Source organism: Podarcis pityusensis, assembly GCF_964106645.2.
Source record: "Podarcis pityusensis genome assembly, chromosome: 1".
Taxonomy (NCBI): Eukaryota; Metazoa; Chordata; class Lepidosauria; order Squamata; family Lacertidae; genus Podarcis; species Podarcis pityusensis.
The window spans coordinates 126,615,904-126,640,287 of NC_138028.1; the positions used below are offsets into that span (position 1 = coordinate 126,615,904).

Below are 24,384 nucleotides of genomic sequence, written 5' to 3' on the forward strand. Positions count from 1 at the left end.
TTTTTAAAAGCCTGCACAGGAACTTTTAATCTCACATGTATTTTGAACCTTTGTACAATGCAGCTTCATATATTCATAAGGCCTCTACAACAAAAAGTAAATCAAGGCACTGGGTTTAAACCCGTTTATCCCTCTTCTGTAGGTCATGATTTCCAGTCATTCACAAATAGCCACCTAATAACACTTATGACTGCACACTATTAGTGATTTGTTTTTAGTACCAATTTTTTATTATAGTGTTTGAGTTTGCACTCTTTTAACACGAGGAGAGTTTAAACCTGAAACCTAAAAATGGCACACGGTTCTCTATGTACAGTTTTAATTTGGTGTTAAACCTTATGATATTTAAAACAGTATATTAAGAGAAATGCTGCTGTATTACATTTCAAGCACTTTGTAAAAAGTCTTATGTTTTGCAGAAGAGCAGAAGGCAACACCCTATCTGCAGTTGCTTCCAAGTGACAGAAAGACTGCTGAGATGTCATATAGTGCTGTTCTAGAAATTCAAAATCCCAGTAAAACAGACCTCACTCAAAAGTTAGCACTTCCGCCAACACTAAACAAATAAGAGTTGTGCTATTTACCTTTTTTATGAGCATATTTACAGAGTTGAGGGGAAGTATAATGTGCACATGTTTGTATAAGACAAAGGGAGAAAATTATACCGACACATATAAAAAGCAATTTCTATTTTTACATTTTTTAAAAAAATATGTACAGGTCCATCTAATCCATTTCCTGGTCACATGCAAGTGACCTGAGTGACTCCATCTTCTTGGTCAAACTGCCCATCATCTAGTTCCCTTAGTATGCCATCACTGCTGCTGAATCCGGCAAAGCTTTCAAAGTGGACTGCTCTGTCCTTGGGCCAACACTCTGCAGAAGGCGATAGATGAAACTCATCCGTAGCTTGTGTATTTTGTGCAGGCTGGGAAGTAGCTGTGTCTAATCCAACACTTCTGCTGGGAGCCTTTCCTTTTTCTTCTCTAAGTTGCTTGGTGGATTTCTTCTGAAACGGAAAAAAAAAAGAATATTTGAATTAAGAGTTCACAGAGGAAGGGAGCTGAAAGAATGTGCACTTGGATCTGGGAACAAAAGAATCGGGAATGAAATGGCTGAATATTTGCAGAATTTACAGTCTGGTCCCACGCACTGGTTTCCTGTGCAGTGATAGAAACCTTGACATCTATTGTCTGAAGCGAAAGTTAGCTCCAATTCTGGCATGCAGTTCCCCATCCCTGTCTTCATAATTATGTGTGGCCAATGCTGGGGAAAGCCAAGTTCCCAGGAGTTTGAAAAGCCTTTAGATGCTGTGCAAGTGAGCTACGGGGGGACCCTGCCAAGTAATAACTTTGCACCATACTCTTACATTGTAACAGGGACCAAAAATTAATGCAACAGGCAAAGAATCTCACACTCCCAACACCCATTGAAACTTTTGGATAAAGAATCCTTAATTTGGTCCTGTCTGCATAACAGGCTGGGGCTCAAAAGCATATTTTTGTGATGCTGGAGATGCTGCTTTTGATTTTGACCTAGAGGGTTACCTAGAATAATTCTCCAAAGACATTCTTAACCAAGCAGAACATAAAAGTAAGCTCTCAGAGATACGACTTGGGTCTGCATTAGGAATCTAAATCAATACTTCATAGCCAATACTTGAACTGGTATCTGAGTCTCAGGAGCATGACGTGTGTGATTAGAGCATTGCTCTTCCCACTGGAAAATTGGTTTCCTGTAGCCTCTGTTTAGGGACGCGGGTGGCGCTGTGGGTTAAACCACAGAGCCTAGGACTTGTCGATCAGAAGGTCGGCGGTTCGAATCCCCGCAACGGGGTGAGCTCCCGTTGCTCGGTCCCTGCTCCTGCCAGCCTAGCAGTTCGAAAGCACACCAGTGCAAGTAGATAAATAGGTACCGCTCTGGCGGGAAGGTAAACGGCGTTTCCGTGCGCTGCTCTGGTTCGCCAGAAGTGGCTTAGTCATGCTGGCCACATGACCCGGAAGCTGTACACTGGCTCCCTCGGCCAGTAAAGCGAGATGAGCGCCGCAACCACAGAGTCGGCCACGACTGGACCTAATGGTCAGGGGTTCCTTTACCTTTACCTAGCCTCTGTTTAGTACTGAGTGAGCAATTCTAGGAATAAGATTTGTCCTCTTCCCCTTTCCCTTCTACAAAGTCTAAAAACGCCTCGAGAAGACCCATCGAAACCGACGAATCCCATTGATTTCAATGGGTCTGTTCACAAAGGCTGCAATCCTCAACCCCATTTACTTGGGAATAAGTTTCCTTGGATTCAGTGGGACTTACTTCTCAGTAGACATGGTCAGGGTGGCCCTGTAAGCTTGGAGCCTTTGTCTCATCAAAGCGCCTATGGTTTATTAAACAGCATCATTTACAAGGCGCCACAACATGGGCAACTTTAGCAACGTAATGGCAGCTGCTAGCTATAGGAGACTGCGATTTGAAAAATGCTTCTAAAGGTTTTGAATCAAAAGGGACGGGTGAATCTTTGAAGCACAGAAGAGGAGGGCCGTCTGTCTCTGCCCTACGGTTTAAATATTCTGTGTCAAATAGCCCTGGGGGTGGGAATCAGCAGTTGTTTGACCTTTGCAGCCTTTGAGGTACTGAGGCATAAGGTTGCCATTCTGTACCCTCTCATTTATTTCGTTGTAACTGAAAACCTCAGCCTCCTGGACTAGCATGTGGGAGGTATTTGCCAGAATGGGGCAGCCAGCTGATATCCTTCCTATGCAAAAACAGGGCACATTAAAGTACGTAAAAGTTATGGGAGTTCTTAAATGCTTCCTGTGCTGCTTAGCTTATTACATCTCTGGAAGGAAATCTCCCAGAACTTAATATTACTTCGGCATGTAATGCAGCAGAGGTTTAGCCAGAGCGAAGGTTTTTAAACAGAGCTGCTCCCCCGATCACATTTCTTTCCTTCTTCTGTTTTCCTCATTATAAAAAAGCAGCGAAGGAAGGAAACAGGGAGAGAGAGGGCTGCCAATTCACTGAAGATAATTTTAAATACCGTATTTTTTGCTCTATAAGACTCACTTTTTCCCTCCTAAAAAGTAAGGGGAAATGTGTGTGCGTCTTATGGAGCGAATGCAGGCTGCGCAGCTATCCCAGAAGCCAGAACAGCAAGAGGGATTACTGCTTTCACTGCGCAGCAATCCCTCTTGCTGCTCTGGCTTCTGAGATTCAGAATATTTTTTTTCTTGTTTTCCTCCTCCAAAAACTAGGTGCGTCTTGTGGTCTGGTGCGTCTTATGGAGCGAAAAATACGGTAAATGTTACATTACTGTACTCTAGTTATTTTGTTTTAGGTTATTTTTTAAAAAAATAAAATAAAAGTAGGAATAATAAATTTCTTAATTGGAGGGGGCGGTTTGTGCTTGATGTCTCACATTTTAATCTTAAGTCTCTGAGGATGTTATGCACAGAAAGTTGTTAAGGCAATTGTATTAGCACACTGACCTGGGAGCAAACCCCACTGGGACTTAACTGCTGAGTAAACTTGCATTGCACTCTAGGTTTAATAGCTTAGAAGATAATGGATAATGTTAACGAATGTGCCTTTCTGGAGCTCCTTAAAAGGACAGTTTTTCTGGAATGTCAATTTAATAATTTTTAAAAAGTTGGCACTTAATGTTAAAAGAAAAGTTTATGCTAACTTAGATCCAACGCAACTTGGTTGATATCATTGAAAGGAATTCAAAAAGTCATGATGACTTAAATCCCACTGATTTCAATAGGACCTATATACTGGGAGTAAGCCCCACTGAATTAATTAGTACTTGTGAGTAGATATGTGCAGGATTGCAGTGTAAGTGTTGCTAACTTTTTCTGGGCACATCCAGAATTTGCCTTGAACAAACTGAGGAATAGGAGATGTTTTCTATTGCACATGCCATTCACCCTGAATCAGTGAGAGCAACGCATGTGCCCATGGAAACAGGCTTTTGTGCATACATGGAGTGAGAACTGGATGCACCAGACAGTTGCTGCTTGCATGTTTCTGATGCCCGAACAGGAATAATGTGCAGCCATCTCTGAATGCTTTGATCAGAGGCGGTGTGCAGCAGTTGCGGCAAAAGGTACATTTCGCGCTGGGGATTGTTAGGAAAGGAATAAAAAATAAAACTGCTGATTTCATAACGCTGTTATTCAAAGCTATGGTGTGACTGCATTTGGAGTCCTCTGCCCGGTTCTGGTTCCCTCGCCTCAAAAAGGATATTGAAGAATTGGGGAAGGTTCAAAAAAGGGCAACACAAATGACTGAAGGGATGGGGAAACAGTGTTTGGGACTTTTTAGTTTAGAGCAGGGTTTCCTAAACTTGGGTCACCAGCGGTTTATATATTTTTATTAAATTTTCTGTTTTACAATTTGGAATATTCATTTAAACAACCTTAAAACATCACTGACTTCCCTTCTTCACTTTCCATGGTACATTTTGCATATAAATCCCTGCATATTTTACATAAACAAAAACATTCACTTTCCCATTATTACATCCATCAAAACTTGTATACACGGCTGAATTTATCTTAACGCTGCCAACGTTTTCAAGTGTGCACAATCCCCCCCAAAATATTCAATAAACATTTCCCAATCTTCTTTAAACGTATGTCCTCTTATTCTGTGTTAGGTCCTCAAGCTGCGCATATCCCACCAGTTTAAGTTGTCATTCTTCTTTAGCTGGGACCTCGCTCGTTTTCCATTTTGGGACTGACAAAACACGGGCCGCAGTAGTCGCCAGCTGTTTTTGGATTACAAATCCTAGCTGGGGATGATGGAAGTTGTGGTCCAAAAGGAGCTGGAGCCCTAAGTTTGGGAATACATGAACCTCACTGCCAGAGGTTGCATTTAAGGTATCCATAACAGTAGCTTGTAGGGATGCCCTGTTAAGGAAAATGTTAATAATTTAACATTTAAAATGTTAATAAATTAACATTTTCGGAGCTAGCTGACCTGACTGGAAGAATCCGCGACCAGAAAGAAGAGGAGTTTCAAGAGGACTGGAGGAAATTTAAGGACTATTTGAATAAATATTGTAATATAAAAAATTAGAAATTACTTGAAAGAAACAAATAGGCCTAGGATTAAACTAAGTTATAATTAAATAAATGGGATTTAGAATGTTAAGAAAAGTGACTAAGATGGACTATAATTGGAAACTGTTTATTTAATAATGATATTGGAAAGCTGTTACTTTTAATTACAAGGAAACTCAGAAGGGAGGGATTTTCGGAAGTCAACCAAGATGTTTAAAAGGTTGGATTTCTGAAGAATTGAAGTTTGTTGTTATTGTTTATCTGTTTATTGTTCTCTTTTTCCCCCTTCTGTTTTTGTGTATCATTCTGCTTTGTGGTTTGTGTTATCCTTGTGGAAAATCTAATTAAAAATTTATAAAAAAGAAGAAAAAAAAGAAAATGTTAATAATAACCCAGTGATCTGGCCACGGTGACTATGGAGAGAGGGCAACTGCAAGCCGTGGGGCCTCTGCCACCACACCCTGCTCAGGCAGCAGCAAAATAGCCAGTGTGGTTTTTGCACAGATACTCCTCGCAGGGAAATTACCCAGCTGGACGACGGATCATCTGAGGTCAGCAACTGCACAAACTATTCTGAGCCCTTTTAACGTCTTTTTTTTCCAACCCGTGAGGAAACGGATAATAGTCTGTCGCACAGCTCATCCTAGTCATTGCGTAACCCCACACAATGTGCTCCTTATTGTGGAGTAGGGGGAAGGAAACCTCTGTTGCTGCTGCTGGGGTTATAATGAAGTTCTTTCTTTCCCAGACACAGCCCCAGGCATAATTTGTCTGCTTGCCCTGGATTGCAGCGGAATGCCAAATGGTTTTGCAGAAAATTCAACAAAGAATCTAAGGGGGGGGGGAGCTAGTGGTTGTTGTATTATTTTCTAAGTCTACACAGTGTTATCTTAGCCTATTTGTGAAGAAGCAAGTTTAAAGAAGAGAACAGGAGAAAAGTTGGGCAAAATCCTCTGAGCCAACAACTCTGGCTGAGGCTTTAAACTCCTCTTGGTCAGTCATGAAGCACAGTGGAAGCATGCAAACAACATAGGCTAATTTTAACAGCTGTTGCGCCACACCTGCATCTTTCCGTTCACTCATACCTACTCAGATCATCGTTCTTACCTCAGGCGTCTGAGCAGCTGGACTCCACATAACAGGCCTCTGGAGGAAAACAACTTGCTTTGTGGCCAAATTTCCCTCGCTGAAAAATGAAAGAAGCTGCTTTTAGAACGTTTGCTTATTAGTTAATTAATTACAGATGCCAAACCGCGAGGCAGACGTCCCTATGAAGCAAAGAATAAAACGGTCTCTGAAGTACAGTGGTACCTCTGGTTAAGTACTTAATTTGTTCTGGAGGACTGTTCTTAACCCGAAGCACCACTTTAGCTAATGGGGCTTCCCGCTGCCGCCGGAGCATGATTTCTGTTCTCATCCTGAAGCAAAGTTCTTAACCTGAGGTACTATTTCCGGGTTAGTGGAGTCTGTAACCTGAAGCGTCTGTAACCTGAAATGTATGTAACCTGAGGTACCACCGTAGTCTACTGCAGTTAACACCAGACTCAATTTGGAACCAGCAATTCATTTAAGATCAAAAATTATAAATGGTTAATCTGCAGAAGCTTCTATTGAGGCACATGATAATCTTACTGAATTCCTAAAGGATGTGGTCTCAACTAATGAAAATTCAGGTGACAAAACCATTAATTCCACAGGGTGTGACTGGTTCGACCATGATTGTCGTGGAAAGAAAAAAGATCTTGGGGACTCTTGCAGAGAGTATAGGAAAGTGGGTCTTAAGTCGTATCTTGAATTTAAAAGAGAATATAAAGCACTGTCAGCAACGAAGAAAAGGCCGTTTGAATATATTTCCTGGTCCTTACTATTAAACGCTTCCTTAAAGAACGATGCTAAATTGTTCTGGAAACTGGTTTCCCCACCTTTCCACCAGGTGAAGGACCAGGTGCGCAGCCTGGGAGTCATTCTGGACTCACAGCTGTCCATGGAGGCACAGGTCAAATCTGTGCCCAGGGCAGCTGTTTACCAGCTCCATCTGGTACATAGGCTGAGACCCTACCTGCCTGCGGACTGCCTCGCCAGAGTGATGCATGCTCTGGTTATCTCCCGCTTGGAGTACTGCAATGCGCTCTATGTGGGGCTACCTTTGAAGGTGACCCGGAAACTACAACTAATTCAGAATGCGGCAGCTAGACTGGTGACTGGGAGCAGCCGCCGAGACCATATAACACCGGTCTTGAAAGACTTACATTGGCTCCCAGTGCATTTCCGAGCACAATTCAAAGTGTTGGTGCTGACCTTTAAAGCCCTAAAGGGCCTCGGTCCAGTATATTTGAAGGAGCGTCTCCACCCCCATCATTCTACCCGGACACTGAGGTCCAGCACCGAGGGCCTTCTGGCGGTTCCCTCACTGCGAGAAGCCAAGTTACAGGGAACCAGGCGGAGGGCCTTCTCGGTAGTGGCGCCCGCCCTGTGGAACGCCCTCGCACCAGATGTCAAAGAGAACAACAACTACCAGACTTTTAGAAGACATCTGAAGGCAGCTCTGTTTAGGGAAGCTTTTAATGCTTGATGTATTACAGTATTTTAATATTTTTTTGGAAGCCGCCCAGAGTGGCTGGGGAAGCCCAGCCAGATGGGCGGGGTATAAATAAATTATTATTATTATTATTATTATTATTATTATTATTATTATTAATTGAAATGTGAGAGACTAACTTAGGATCAGTTTGTGCCACGTCTCACGCCCACCCACATTATCAATCTATTCCAGCTGTGGGGAACCTCTGGTCCTCCAGATGTTACTGAACTATAGCTCCCATCACCCCTGGCTGTTGGCCACGCTTGCTGGTGCTGATGGGAGTTGCATTTTATCAACATCTGGAGGCTACAAAGTTCCCAACCCCTGGCCTCCACAGTCCACACACAAGAACACAGCCCATCTCATTTTAGTCACATTGGACAGCGCTATCATTACCAATTTTGACATGCAAGGTTATGTTGTTGTTTTAAAGCTGCTTTTAATCTCCCCTTCGTTCCAAACCAGCTGTCTCCTTCACGCCTTAGTTTTCTCCAGGGTAAGATATTTTTCCTGCCAGATGTCAAGTCAGGAGATGAGGCTCCCTGACCGGTCTTGCCCACTGCTGAAGCTCTTCTTCTTCTTACTAATCTAAGCAGAAACTTACTGATGCAATGGCTACGGTTAGCCAGCTTTCTTTTTTTCTTTTTTTTAAAAAGAGGAAACTCCTCAACTTAAAGAAAACAAAAGAGATTATTGTGGACTTTAGGAAATGTAAATTGAATATTCAGCCACTTATTATTGAGGGGAAGTGCGTGGAACAGGTCTCGGTGTTTTGATTTCTGGGAATGGAGTTGAGAGATGACCTAACCTGGGGAGAAAACAGCAAAGACCTGGTGAAGAGAGCACAGCAGAGGTTATATTTTCTGAGAATCCTCCAGAAAAACAATCTCTCAAAGGACCTGTTGATGGCATTTTACCATTGTACTGTGGAGAGTCTATTAACTCATGGTCTGTGTGTGTGGTTTGGGAGCCGCACGGCCAGGGAAAAAACAATGCTGTCCAGGGTTGTAAAGACTGCAGAGAGAATAACTGGGTGCACTCTTCCCACCTTAGATCAAATCTATGATTTCAGGTGCCATAAGAAAGCTGCAGAGATAGCACAGGATAGTACGCACCCCGGAAATGATCTCTTTCAGCTTCTGCGTTCTGGAAGAAGGTATAGGGTTATAAAGACCAGGACTAGCCGCCTGAGAAACAGTTTCTATCCAAATGCAATTCTGGTTTTAAACGCATTATAAGCAGTCTCTATAGTATATTGTATTTTAAAATGGGGTTTCAGAGTTTTTAGGGGTTTTTAAATGTCTTATGTAGATTTTTCAATTTCATTGTTCTGTATGGGACAATGACAATAAAGATATCGTATCGTATCGAAAACTGGCTGCATTCCCCAGTGGTATATCCACCGACCACCTAGATACAAGCTGAATTTTGTCTCAAAGGGCTGCACATAAGGGGGGGGGGAATGATTTCAACAGGTTTTTAAACTTGGGCAGACAGCATATTCATGCCCTGAAAATATTTTGCCTGTGGAAAAAGAGCACATGAAATTTCCAGACTGTCAGGGGAACTTGATGCCATGTTCTTCTGATGGTCCCAGCAGTGCAAGCATTTATTACTTGCCAGATGGAACACGCCCCCCCCTTTGCCCTGTGCACTGTCCTGGGGTCTCTCCTGACCCTCCAGAGTAAGTTTCGGGCAGGCATGGGGGGTAGGGCTGGGTGATAACTATTTGCCAACGTCGTAATATACTGCCCGCTAAATACCGCGATGTGGCGGTACAGTCATACCTCGAGTTGAATGTGCTTCAGGTTGAGCGCTTTCGGGTTGCGCTCCGTGGCAACCCGGAAGTAACCCAAAAGTTTTGGCGCTCGTGCATGCGCAGATGCTCAAAAAGACATCATGCGCATGCGCGGAAGCTGCAAAACGTGGTCCGCGCACATGCAGACACGCCGTCGAGTCTTACGTTCCATTCAGGATGCGAACGGGGCTCCGGAATGGATCCCATTCGCATCCTGAGGTACCACTGTACATCACAGTGTCAGAAAAGAGCCCATGTCCAAGCAGCGGCGGATGAGGCAGCGGTGCCAACCCTCTGTTTGTAGTCCTGCCTCATCCGCTGCCTTGGCACGGGCAGGGACGGGAGCAAGCCTCTCCCTCCCTGGATGAAGAAGCAGCCCATTGGCACCTCCCCTCACCCATCCCAGGGTGGCGGAAGGCAAGGGAGACTGGCAAGGCTCAGCTGGGGGGCAGGAGTGCTTCTTCGAGCCTTCTTGCCCCCCAGCTGAGGAAGCCCCATGTTCCTTCAGCGTGCTCCAGCCAGAGGGACATGAGGCTTGTTGAAGCAGAGGGAGGAACAAGCTGGCGGTTTCACTCAGGGGTACATCGCTGGCGAAACTGCCACTGCTCCCGAGTCCCTCTGCCTCCAGCGCCTGGCTGCAGTTTGTTTTTCCCTCAGCGTGCTGGGCGATGGTAGCAGAAGGACTCAGGAGCCGTCATGGCGGTCTGCCCCTAATACCGGTCCTGGGCGATATATGGATACAGTGGTACCTCGGGTTAAGAACTTAATTTGTTCTGGAGGTCTGTTCTTAACCTGAAACTGTTCTTAACCTGAGGTACCAATTTAGCTAACGGGGTCTCCCGCTGCCGCTGCACGATTTCTGTTCTCATCCTGAAGCAAAGTTCTTAACCCGAGGTACTATTTCTGGGTTAACGGAGTCTGTAACCTGAACCGTATGTAACCCAAGGTACCACTGTAGATTATTGTACAAGCCTAAGGGGGGGGGGGCAGTTGTGCTAGCAGGAGTCCTTGAGCTGCCTTCTGCTAGCGTTCTGGGCTAGATGAATTCAGCACTCTGTCTTGAACTCAGGGTCCAGGGAACAGCAATTTGGGAATTCTGTGGAGAGCAGCTTCTGAGAAAGGGACATTCTCAGAATTGCCTTGGTGTGTGCTCAGCTTAGCCATATGCTATCCCCTGAGTCACAGCTGCTATTAATTTTATTATTTTTTTTCATTTTCAACTTTAGTTGGATGTCACCCAGTTCATAAGTTTGGAATTTGCTAAGGAAGCCAATGTTACATGTTATTCCATCAAGCATCTGGAGTTGAGGACTCTTAAGTCATTTAGCCTGCCCACAGAATTATCACAAAGCCTGTAATGATCTTTACTTAAAGGTAAAGGTAAAGGGACCCCTGACCATTAGGTCTAGTCGGGGCCGACTCTGGGGTTACGGCACTCATCTCGCTTTATTGGCCGAGAGAGCCGGCGTACAGCTTCTGGGTCATGTGGCCAGCATGACTAAGCCGCTTCTGGCGAACCAGAGCAGCGCACGGAAACGCCATTTACCTTCCCGCCGGAGCGGTACCTGTTTATCTACTTGCACTGACATGCTTTCAAACTGCTAGGTTGGCAGGAGCAGGGACAGAGCAACGGGAGCTCACCCTGTCGTAGGGATTTGAACCGCTGACCTTCTGATCGGCAAGCCCTAGGCTCTGTGGTTTAACCCACAGTGCCACCCGCGTCCCTTTACTTTTTCTTTACTGATATTGTGGTAAATGGCTACAATTCTCATCATCCCTGATCACTGTCTACTTTGGCTACGGCTGCTGTGAACCGTAGTTCAATAATGTTTAAAGGACCACATTTGGCTTTGGCATTTGATATATCGCTAGATCTTAAACTAAGACTTCTACAACAGAAAATACAATTTAGAATCTATTGGACTCCCTTATGTTTGTATAAGAAAAGACTATTTAATGTAGCTCTTTGTTGGAGATGTAATATGGATAATGCTTCTTCGAAAAATATGCTTTTACTGTGTCCCACACTTATTAAGTTTTAGGAGAAAGTGCTGGATTCTATAAGCAAGACACTTGGGGAAATTTTTAAGATTTTCAGAGGTGAATGTGCTCTTGAACTATATACCCATTGTATGGAAATTGACAATAGGACAGCGAAAATGGATTCTACGTGCACTAATGGTGACCAAGAGACTGATACTGATGAATGGGAAAAATAGAGATACGATTCCCCTTTAACAATGGCTTGACAACACTGGGAACATATGAATGGACAGTTTATAGACGCAGTCTTTCTTTGGATTAATACAATGGTATCTGGAATGAGTTTACACAGAATGGGTTAGGTTACTGACAATTATATGACTACAGTGGTGCCTCGCAAGACGAAATTAATCCGTTCCACGAGTATCTTCGTCTAGCGGTTTTTATCGTCTTGCGAAGCAACCCTATTAGCGGCTTAGCGGATTAACGCTATTAGCGGTTTAGCGGCTATTAAAGGCTTAGCGGCTTAGCGGCTTAGCTGCTAAAAGGCTATTAAAGGCTTAGCGGCTTAGATAAAGGGGGGGGGGGAGCGAAAAAAAAATCTCAAGACTCGCAAGACATTTTCGTCTTGCGAAGCAAGCCCATAGGGAAATTCGTCCTGCGAAGCGCATTGAAAAACGGAAAACCCTTTCGTCTTGCGGGGCACCACTGTATTAGGATAAAAAGAATACATAGATCTGTATAATAATGCATGGAAATGTAACAGCATTTTTTTATTTTCTTTTTTCAATCTCTCTCATTCTTTTCCTTCTTTCTCCCCCTTCTTTCTTTATCTTTTTTACAAATGAAATTCTCTTAATGAAATATTAATAAAAACAGTACCAAAAAAAGCATTTGGAGGACCACATGTTCACCACCTCTAAGCCAGACGCTTTTCACAAAAGCAGTTTCAGCACTTCTATTTGAACACAGAAATGGGCTTAAGACAAACAGCAACACACTTTGTGAATTGCTGTGACCAAAATCATGTCGCTTCTGTTCTCCATCAATATACGCAAAGCAATGTTTTCCTCAGCAAGGGCACTATGCATTTAATTAAGACAGTCCAGTCCACCATATTTAAAGATTCTAGCTCCAAGCACCCCTTCCAGGCCTGCCTTGAGTGAAGCTGAGTTGACCCCCAAAAGACGAGAAACACAGGAATGTCCTTGTGGAAATTGCATACTGCACAATTCAGCTTACCCTTTGGTGGTTCACTTTCTAGCAGCATGTCAAAGAGAGAGGAGAGGCGGGGTTAGTAAAGTGTTAATGGAAATACCTACACGCTGATGTGCATTTTGCATGGGGTTCCTACATATAATAATAATATATTACTTATACCCCGCCCATCTGGCTGGGTTTCCCCAGCCACTCTGGGCAGCTCCCAACAGAATATTAAAAACACGGTAAAACATCAGACATTAAAAACTTCCCTAAACAGGGCTGCCTTCAGATGTCTTCTAGAAGTCAGATAGTTCTTTATTTCCTTGACATCTGGCGGGAGGGCGTTCCACAGGGCGGGCGCCACCACCAAGAAGGCCCTCTGCCTGGTTCCCTGTAACCTCACTTCTCACAGGGAGGGAACTGCAAGAAGGCCCTCAGAGCAGGACCTCAGTGTCCGGGCTGAACAATGGGGGTGGAGACGCTCCTTCAGGGGAAGGGCCACAGCTCAGGGGCAGAGCAGGTGTTTTGGAGGCAGGAAGTCTCAGGTTCAATGCCTGGCAACTCCAGGCAATGTCCCCTACCTGAAACCCTGGAAAGTTGCTGCTGCCAGTCTGTGTAGACAATACTGGAGTAGATGGACAAATGGTCTGACTGAGTATAAAGCAGCTTCCTCTATTCCCACATAGCCTAGATTATTGATTACAGTTTTATAATCATTAATTGTAATTGTTAAGAGTGAACTTCTTTTTAATTATTGTTTGCTGATACTTAATTTCATACCGCAATAACGGATTATTGAATATTACTTTATTTGATGTAAGTTGATTATTTTTAACTTATGTCTTGCATTGGATAATAATAATAATAATAATAATAATAATAATAATAATAATGTTGTTATTTATACCCCGTCCATCTGGCTCGGTTTTTCCCAGACACTCCAGGTGGCTTCCAGCAGAATATAAAAACAAAATAAATGGATCAGATTGTTATAAGGTGTGTGATATTTGTTGTTTCTTCAGCTTGTAAACCGCCTTGCATAGAGTAATATAGAAAGGCGGTTATGCAAACTAAAAGTGGAATGAAACGAAACCGCCAACTGCTGTGAACCCTATTACCTTTCCCCCTTAGGGACTGGAAAGGAGGGAAACAATTTGGCCCACCCCATTCCTGCAGGAGAGCCAGTGTGGTGTAGAGGTTAAGAGCAGTAGTCTCATAATCTGGGGAACCGGGTTCGCGTCTCCGCTCCTCCACATTCAGTTGCTGGGTGACCTTGGGCTAGTCACACTTCTTTGAAGTCTCTCAGCCCCACTCACCTCACAGAGTGTTTGTTGTGGGGGAGGAAGGGAAAGGAGAATGTTAGCCGCTTTGAGACTCCTTCGGGTAGTGATAAAGCGGGATATCAAATCCAAACTCCTCTTCTTCTTCTGCAACTCATATAAATGCATAACAGAGGCATAGCTGGGGGGGGCGGGGGGCAGCCCTTACCGCGGGGCCTGCACTGTGCCCGAGCCATGCTTCTCTCCTGGGAGCGATGTAGTGGCTCATTTGCCAGCATGCTCCGCGCTGCCCAGGCACCCAAGCAGCTAGCTACGCCGCTGATGCACAATGTGCCATTATGATACTAAACTCAGTCCTTGCAAAGATAGCGCACGACCCAGGCTGCGTACAAATTTGCGGCTTAAAATGCAGCAAGGCCGTTATCCCCTGTTGCATTTCAAGTCACATTTTATGTTGTTGCAGACACCTGAGCAGGGGCAGCAATGCCTTCACTTTATGCCCATTACCTGATTTGTTTCCCTGCACCAAACTCCCAATTCACGGAAGCGGTCATCTGAGCATGTGCGACAACTGCCTGCAATGTACACACCTCAGCTCAACCATGGCTTCCGTTTTCTAATCAGATGGAAGCTGGTTTGAAGGAAAGCACATCAAACGGGAGTATTTTTTCAAGAAACTGCAGGATACCTAGGGACAGTGTCTTATGTCATGCATAGGTAAAGGTAAAGGGACCCCGACCATTGTCCAGTTGCGGATGACTCTGGGGTTGTGGCACTCATCTCGCTCTATTGGCCGAGGGAGCCGGCGTACAGCTTCCGGGTCATGTGGCCAGCATGACTAAGCCGCTTCTGGCGAACCAGAGCAGCGCACGGAAACGCCGTTTACCTTCCCGCTAGAGCGGTACCTATTTATCTACTTTCACTTTGACGTGCTTTTGAACTGCTAGGTTGGCAGGAGCAGGGACCGAACAACGGGAGCTCACCCTGTCATGGGGATTCAAACCGCCGACCTTCTGATCGGCAAGCCCAAACTCAGTGGTTTAGACCACAGCGCCACCCGCATTACTTGGCTTCAAATGCCAGCGGTGGGAGTGCGCTTGAGCTGGAGTAAACATTAATGTGTACACAGCCAGGTCAAGTCAATCACTTCAAAGTTCAATTCATTTCATCGAGAAAGGAAGACTCTGAAATCAATCCAAATTGTTAAGCTTTGGCTGGATTAAGTCAGGCAATCTTCAAATGTTTACCGTAATTTTCACTCTATAGGACGTACCCGACCATGGGACACACCTTGTTTTAGAGGAGGAGAACAAGAAAAAAAATTATCCCCCTCTCTGCTCAGCGCCCCTTCAGTGAAGTGGCAGGAGAAACGGAGCCCCTTCCATTTCTCCCCCCGCTTGGCTGAAGGGGCGTTGCGCAGCTCTCCCTCTCTGCTGAAGCCAGAAGAGTCTTGCTCTCCTGGCTTCAGTGAAAGGAACCTGAAGCCTGCGGAGCGCGGCGGGAACTTGCGCTGTGCTCCGAAGGCTTCAGGCGGCTATCCCTGAAGCCTGGAGAGCTCTCCAGGCTTCAACGAAAGCAACGCGTAGCCTCCGGAGCACGGAGGGAGCGCTCCCTCTGCGCTTTGGAGGCTACGCGTTGCTATCGCTGAAGCCAAGGAGCCTGCATTCGCTCCATAGGATGCACACACATTCCCCCTTAATTTTTGGAGGGGAAAAAGTGCGTCCTATAGAGCGAAAAATACGGTATATCTTCTGCAGGCGGTATAATTTTAGCATCTTTGATGATACAGAACAGTATTTTTATTGGATTCCTACAGGAAAACTAGCTTCTGTATTAGTGATTAAGGAAGCTGTGGCCTTGCCTACAGACCAGCAGTCAAGGAAATGTAAAGGAAAGAGGGGGAAGGGTGGCAATTGAAGAGGAAGTGAGAAAGAGCTGGTTGGGATTGGAGGGGGGAGAGAGCAAAGGGGCACAATACTCAGGATGAAAGGCAAGTGAGCATAATAAAAATAGCAGCAAGAGAATGCAGAGAAAAATGGGGGTTGTGTCTCTAAAAGTGGGCGACGGAAGTTGAACTTCTTATGGAAAGGAATGGAAGCAGTCAAAGAAAAAGGATGCAGAGTTGAAGAATCAGATGAACAATGCAATTTTAAGCATTTATACTCAGAAGTAGACATATAGGCAGCGTTGCATAGAGGTTAGAGTTACAGATAGGTAGCCGTGTTGGTCTGCCATAGTCAAAATAAAAAAATCCTTCCAGTAGCACCTTTAAGACCAACTAAGTTAGTTCTTGGTATGAGCTTTCGTGTGCAAGCACACTATCTGAAGAAGTGTGCTTGCACACGAAAGCTCATACCAAGAACTAACTTAGTTGGTCTTAAAGGTGCTACTGGAAGGATTTTTTTATAGAGGTTAGAGTATGACTAAGATCTGGGAGGGGCACGGGTGGTGCTGTGGGTTAAACCACAGAGCCTAGGACTTGCCGATCAGAAGGTCGGCGGTTCAAATCTCCGTGACGGGGTGAGCTCCCATTGCTTGGTCCCTGCTCCTGCTAACCTAGCAGTTCAAAAGCATGTCAAAGTGCAAGTAGATAAATAGGTACTGCTCCGGCGGGAAGGTAAACGGCATTTCCGTGTGCTGCTCTGGTTTGCCAGAGGCGGCTTAGTCATGCTGGCCACATGACCCGGAAGCTGTACACCGGCTACCTTGGCCAATAAAGCGAGATGAGCGCCGCAACCCCAGAGTCGGCCACGACTGGACCTAACAGTCAGGGGTCCCTTTACCTTTAAGATCTGGGAGACCAGAATGTCCTTTAGTGACCTTGGGCCAGTTATTGCCTCTCACAGGGTAAACTACTTCACAGGGTTTATGTGGGAATTAAATGAAAAAAGGCAGAACTATGTATGTCACACCTTGAGCTTCTTGGAGGAAAATGGTGGCGTACAAATGGAACACCTGCACTAATAAATACCACTGAATTCAGTAGTGCTTACTCCCTCACCTCCTGAGAGCAAGCCCTACTGATTGATTGATTGATTGATTGATTGATTGATTTAGTTAGTATACAGCCCTATACCCATAGATATTGGGGGAGTTTGCAACATAAAACTGCAATATAATAGGACTTCTCAGTAGACCGTGTTGAGATTATGCTGTTAGATTATTTGAGGCTTAAATAAGAAAGAGGTGTCAGGATGTTAGAAGAAGCAAAGCGTCACATAAAGAAGAAAGACGAAAGCAGAAGTAGAACATAAGAAGAACAGGTCATAAAATCACTCCTGTGATTTCACAATCCCATCAGCAGTATTAACAAACTTGATAGCAATGACTGTAGACAACAGCCATGAATCTCACTGAAACCAACAGGGCTTCATAAACATATCAACTTTTGTTCTGGCTTGCGGCCAGTCATTTATAGGCTTTCCCCTCGGTGTGAAAGCATCTCCTACGACATTGCAACCTCCATCGAGAACTCGCTTGCAAACGTAGATTTCAAATGTATTGTCTGTGCATTTTCCTCCTTGGTTTTAACGAGACAGTTGCATTTACAGACAAAAGCAAAAAGACTAGTAAATAAAGAATCACCTTATCTCAATATTCGGTTAATTAACTGATTTCTACCCTGCCCTTTCATTCAAAAGGATCCGCATGTAAAATGTGCTTCTGTTCAGCGCTCTAGACAGCTAGTTTCTCCAATCTGGGATTCCCACGCTCTTTCCATTTCTCTTTTCCAGCTGACAGTCTACGTTCCACCGTTCCTCATTGCACTGTTGTTAGCTTCCTTACACCAGTCTGATCTTGTGTGTGAGTGTGTGTGTGTGTGTGTGTGTGTGTGAAGATATTTTTGTACTTCTGCAAATCTTGGGATTCCCCCAACCATACTGATACTTCTGTTATTTCACAATGGCCCCATTTTGATCACAATCCTCGCAACACTACTAGCTTGGAACACAGTGAGGTTATTCTTTTTCTCAATTCGGATCGAAGCTGGTTTTGGGGGGCGGAAAGGCATGAAGATACAGTATTCCATCCCCTTCATGCATCACTGCCTTGCCGTGGCGAAGGGGCTTGAATAACTCAGAGAAGCTATGAACTATGCCGAGTATGGAAGTGAGAGCTGGACCATAAAGAAGGCTGATCGCCGAAGAATTGATGCTTTTGAATTATGGTGCTGGAGGAGACTCTTGAGAGTCCCATGGACTGCAAGAAGATCAAACCATTCTTAAGAAAATCAGCCCTGAGTGCTCACTGGAAGGACAGATCGTGAAACTGAGGCTCCAATACTTAGGCCACCTCATGAGAAGAGAAGACTCCCTGGAAAAGAACCTGATGTTGGGAAAGATGGAGGGCACAAGGAGAAGGGGACGACAGAGGACGAGATGGTTGGATAGTGTTCTCAAAGCTACCAGCATGAGTTTGATCAACCTGCGGGAGGCAGTGGAAGACAGGAGTGCCTGGCGTGCTCTGGTCCATGGGGTCATGAAGAGTCGGACACGACTAAATGACTAAACAACAACAACAACAACAGTATTTCATGGAACCCTAGAGTTGGAAGTGACCCCAGAGGTCATCTAGTCCAAACCCTGCAATGAAAGAATTTCACCTAAGGCATCCACAGATGGCTATCCAACCTCTGCTTAAAAACCTCCAATGAAGGACAGTCCACAAGCTCCCGATGGAGACCGTCCCACTGTTGAACAACTCTTACTTTCTCAGATAGGTAGGTGCACAGCTACAGCACCACTGAAAGCAACAGGATTTAATTCAGTCGCCATTAACTTGCATCACTGATTTCAAATGAACTGAATCACGCCACAACTACATTCAGTTGCATCAAAGTCTAAATGTTTTAGACTTGTTAGGCCTTGATGCAACTAAAGTTAGCTAAAACTGAAACAGAAATCTTGTTTTCAGTGAACTATCTAGAAGTACTGAAAACAATTTTCTATTTCCTGAATCTGGTAAGGGGCAAAATCTATTTCTTTAAAATGTTTCATATTAGATTAAATCCTGGATCACCATCTGTTTATGGGGGAAGCCGTGTTTGTTGGACAGGGACAGATTGCACCTTGAAGGAACAATCCAGACAAGGCTCTGGTCTGTTATGTCCAGAGCATAGCTGTCAACGTTTCCCTTTTTTTAAGGGAAATTCTCTTATTCCGAATAGGATCCCTTGCAACCAAAGGGAAAAGTTGACAGCTATGGCCTGGAGTCGCTACCTTTTTTCCCCCTTGACAAATGTTCTGTGCCTTTAACAGCTGCTTGATAAAATCCAACAGGTGCAACTCTTCCTGACGTGGGGACAGAACTGCTGAATTTCCGCATGCAAATCACAGCTGTTCAAGGCACAAAGCCTTGTCACAGAAAGATGACTGGATATGGTTGGACTGCTTGTGCTGACTTTCCCTGCATTAAGAAAATTAAGATACACTGTACGATCTTCCTTTATTATTTTTATCGTCGTCATTTTTATCACCACTCAGCCCACTGCCCAGGCAAGACACTGGTTTAGCACAGGGGTGGCCAACTCTCAAGAGACTGCGATCTACTTTCAGAATTAAAAACTGGCAGTGATCTACCTCCGTTTTGGGGGGTTCAGCTCAAAGTTGCTGAGCTTTTTTAGGGAGCAGAAAAGCCCCGTTTTTTAGGGGGTTAAAAAAAGCTTTTTTGGAGGGTTAAACTTCCGTTTGGGGGGGTTAAAGGCAAGGGACAAAGGGGTAAAGTCACTCACAAAAAGATCGCTATGGATGAAAACAGCAGCGCAGAGAAAGCTCCATCTTCCCTTCCAGAGATCAAACAACAACGGAGGGCGGGGTGAGGGGGCAGGGAAGGAGTAAATTTTAGCGGCGCTAAGGAAAGGGATCCAGAGATCCAGCTCAATCTACCAAAACCTCACAGGAATCTACCAGCAGATTGTGATTGACCTGTTGGACATCTCTGGTCTATCACATCCACTTCCAAAAGGTTGAATCCTGACAAGACAGAAGTACTGTTTTGGGGGGACAGGAGGTGGGCGGGTGTGGAGGACTCCCTGGTCCTGAATGGGGTAACTGTGCCCCTGAAGGACCAGGTGCGCAGCCTGGGAGTCATTCTGGACTCACAGCTGTCCATGGAGGCACAGGTCAATTATGTGTCCAGGGCAGCTGTTTATCAGTTCCACCTGGTACGCAGGCTGAGACCCTACCTGCCCGTAGACTGTCTCACCAGAGTGGTGCGTGCTCTAGTTATATTTCGCTTGAATGCGGCAGCTAGACTGGTGACTGGGAGCAGCCGCCGAGACCATATAACGCCAGTCTTCAAAGACCTGCACTGGCTCCCAGTACGTTTCTGAGCCCAATTCAAAGTGTTGGTGCGGACCTTTAAAGCCCTAAACGGCCTCGGCCCAGTATACCTGAAGGAGCGTCTCCACCTCCATCGTTCTGCCCAGACACTGAGGTCCAGCACTGAGGGCCTTCTGACAGTTCCCTCGCTGCGAGAAGCCAAGTTACAGGGAACCAGGCAGAGGGCCTTCTCGGTAGTGGCACCCGCCCTGTGGAACGCCCTTCCACCATATGTCAAAGAGAAAAATAACTACCAAACTTTTAGAAGACATCTGAAGGCAGCCCTGTTTAGGGAAGCTTTTAATGTTTGATGCATTAATGTATTTTAGTGTTTTGTTGGAAGCTGCCCAGAGTGGCTGGGGAAACCCAGCCAGATGGGCGGGGTATAAAAAACACATTATTATTATTATTAGAAAGACATAACCACCAGCAACTGTGTGCACCCAGCCGCGGCAAAACCCAAACCCTTCTTTGAAATCTTTTGGGGGGCCTCAGCCCCCCCACCCGATGGCACCCCTGACCATTAGGTAAATCAGAATGAATCCTCCGTAAACAGGCTGTCTGGAAGGGCTCCAAATATAAGCAGTTTATTTTATTAAGATAGTTTCACGCAGCGCAGTTATTGGGCCTCCTAACCCATCGAACAATCTGAACCTGTCTCTTCTCCCTCATTTCCACTCTCTTTAGCTCATTTCCATTTCCCTTTGCTATTGCTGGTTATTACTTTTGAGCTTCCTACATATTCTTACACTGCCCTGCTGAGTTAATGGGTGATGTCTCTGGTCCTGCAAGAGGAGCAATTAAAAAGCTGTTTGGGAGTTTTTTTGAGGGGCGGGCAGGGACCAACTCTTCCCATCAAATTTGCAGCCCTGCTACTTTTAATTAAAAACAATGCATACACAGACATGTGTATACACTAGAAGGTTGATACCTGCATCTTCTGTGAAACATGTCGATTGGCATTAAGTACCACCACATACTAGTATGTGCCTAAGGAGCCAGTGTTCAGGCTATTGAAATACCGTGTTTTTCGCTCTATAGGACGCACCCGACCATAGGACGCACCTTGTTTTAGAGGGGGAGAACAAGAAAAAGAAATTCTCCCCCTCCCTGTTCAGCGCCCCTTCAGCAAAGCGGCAGGAGAAACGGAGCCCCTTCCATTTCTCCTCCCGCTTGGCTGAAGGGGTGCTGTGCAGCTCTTCCTCTCTGCTAAAGCCAGGATAGTCTTGCTCTCCTGGCTTCAGCAAAAGGAACCTGACACCTGTGGAGTGCAGCGGGAACTCGCGCTGTGCTCCGAAGGCTTCAGGCGGCCATCCCTGAAGTCTGGAGAGCGAGAGGGGTCGGTGCACACCAACCCCTCTCGCTCTCCAGGCTTCAGCGAAAGCAACGCGAAGCCTCCGGAGCGTGGAGGGAGCGCTCCCTCTGCGCTTCGGAGGCTTCGCGTTGCTATCGCTGAAGCCAAAGAGCCTGCATTCGCCCCATAGGACACACACACATTTCCCCTTAATTTTTGGAGGGGCAAAAGTGCGTCCTATAGAGCGAAAAATACGGTAACTCCAAAGATTCCACTAGGAAAGACTAGGGAGGTGAGAGGGGGAGAAGGAAGAAACTTTGTATTACATGCAAACCTTCCTGATAGGTAAAAAAATGTGCAGGATTCTGATTCCAGGAATTTGTCTGGCAACGAGGCATTTCCTTTGCTGTGTACCCTCCTGAACAAAGGCATGGAATAATTAAAATAGTTTGACAACGGCAAAACTTTGATTTTAACAAGGAAGCAAGCGAGTGCTACTTAGACTGGAAGCAAATTTAACATGTGTGATGTCTGGGCTTATTAAAATGCTGAACACGACAATGTCCAGGGGCTTACTTTAATTCACAACTGAGTTGAGTGATGGTGGAATTTCTACTGAATTTCAATGAGGGAGGGAAAGTGCATTAAAAGGAAGTTTCTTTTATAAGTTAAATCTCTCTCACACACACCCCGCTTTCTCTTTTACGCCTTTGCCAAAGAATGCATAACTTAGGCTGACGAGGAGATAGCACGCCACTGCAATTAGTTTACCTTTCTAGCACTGTTTTTCGCCTTCCTAACAGTTGTGTTTTTTTCCTTTAATTTGGCTGCTTTGAAGGGTATATTTAGTTCATTTGTTGAAGCTGATAGCTGTTACAAGTTTGTTGAGGGCAGAACAGGCTTCTCTTGCAGTATCCTGGGAAAGGAAATAAAGTTGACTGAAAAACAGGCTTAGGGAGCCACAGTCATGGCCAGAGGGATGTGCTTCCTACTTCATGATATTTTATAGAGAAAGAAGTAATTAGAAATGAATTAATTGCTGGGGCTATGTTGGTTTTTGTATATATGGGATTAGACGTTTAATTATTTTTAAAGAGGGCATGTTGCACACTTCTTGGGGCTGAATTTGCTGGTGCTCTTCTTTTCGCGGGAAGACTTTTGATCCAGGATGACTCTGCAAGAGGAGGTAAAAGGTAAAGGTAAAGGGACCCCTGACCATTAGGTCCAGTCGTGGCCGACTCTGGGGTTACGGCACTCATCTCACTTTATTGGCTGAGGGAGCCAGCGTACAGCTTCCGGGTCATGTGGCCAGCATGACTAAGCTGCTTCTGGCGAACCAGAGCAGCACACGGAAATGCCGTTTACCTTCCTGCTGGAGTGGTACCTATTTATCTACTTGCACTTTGACATGCTTTCGAACTGCTAGGTTGGCAGGAGCAGGGACCAAGCAATGGGGGCTCACACCGTTGCGGGGATTCGAACTGCCGACCTTCTGATCGGCAAGTCCTAGGCTCTGTGGTTTAACCCACAGCGCCACCTGCATCCCCTGCAAGAGGAGGAGAGGGGCTTTTTGCCAATTTCCCTCTCCTGTACAGTTCCCTGAAAATCTGCTTCCGATATTCTGGGACTGGGTAGCTCAGTGGGTTAGAATGTGATGCTCATGACGCCAAGGTTGCAGGGGGTTGGACTAGATGATCCTCAGGGTCCCTTCCAAATCTACAATTTTACGATTCTGGTAATTTTACGATGGTGGTTGTGGGCTGCGGCAGAAGGAAGGAAGGAATGGCAATAATCATTGCTCTTCCTGTCCTGTTAGCAAAGACTGTGAACGGAAGAATTTGGTTGTGGAAGGGCACCAATGGATACAACCCTTAATAAAAACAAGTTAAAAATAACAGCAGCAGATAGTCTATATGTCTATCAAGCCAGCAACGAGAAAAATGAAATGCCTACATTGGCTCACAGTACATTTCCGAGCACAATTCAAAGTGTTGGTGCTGACCTTTAAAGCCCTAAATGGCCTCAGCCCAGTATACCTGAAGGAGCGTCTCCACCTCCATTGTTCAGCCCGGACACTGAGATCCAGTGCTGAGGGCCTTCTGGCGGTTCCCTCACTGTGAGAAACAAGCTACAGTGGTGCCTCGCAAGACGAAATTAATCCGTTCCGCGTCTTCGTCTAGCGGATTTTTCGTCTTGCGAAGCAACCCTATTAGCGGCTTAACGGATTAGCACTATTAGCGGTTTAGCGGCTATTAAAGGCTTATCGGCTTAGCGGCTTAGCTGCTAAAAGGCTATTAAAGGCTTAGCGGCTTAGATAAAGGGGGGGGGAGCGAAAAAAAAATCTCAAGACTCGCAAGACATTTTCGTCTTGCGAAGCAAGCCCATAGGGAAATTCGTCCTGCGAAGCAACTCAAAAACGGAAAACCCTTTCGTCTAGTGGGTTTTCCGTCTTGCGAGGCATTCGTCTTGCGGGGCACCACTGTACAGGCAACCAGGCAGAGGGCCTTCTTGGTAGTGGCACCAGCCCTGTGGAACACCCTCCTATCAGATGTCAAAGAGATAAACAGCTACCTGACATTTAGAAGACATCTGAAGGCAGTCCTGTTCAGGGAAGTTTTTAATGTGTGACATTTTAATGTATTTTTAATCTTTGTTGGAAGCTGCCCAGTGGCTGGGGAGACCCAGCCAGATGGGCAGGGTACAAATAAATTATTATTATTATTATTATTATTATTATTATTATTATTATTGAAACAGCTCAGCCAGACCCAAAAGTCTTCAAGTCAGGGGAGCTCCTTCTGCTCTCATTTGCTTCACCAAAAAAAAGGAAAAAGATGTAAGTGGACTGTGGTCCGTGAACATAAGGTG

General features: G+C 45.2%; 1 protein-coding gene across 2 annotated transcripts in view; it reads right to left on the reverse strand.

Moving 5' to 3' along the window:
• Window positions 1–207: 207 nt before the first annotated feature.
• RFTN2 (raftlin family member 2) overlaps window positions 208–24,384 on the reverse strand; it is a 47,018-nt gene continuing 22,841 nt past the window's right edge. Inside the window, exons 8-9 of one of the 2 annotated variants that reach the window (XM_081017864.1) lie at window positions 6,165–6,243; window positions 208–1,006 (exon numbers count right to left, since the gene is read on the reverse strand). In XM_081017864.1, coding sequence (XP_080873990.1) covers window positions 743–1,006; window positions 6,165–6,243 — 343 coding nt within the window. In that variant the 3' untranslated portion in view covers window positions 208–742. Of the gene's footprint in view, window positions 1,010–6,164; window positions 6,244–24,384 lie in introns of both variants that reach the window. The other variant, XM_081017863.1, reaches the window with a different exon arrangement.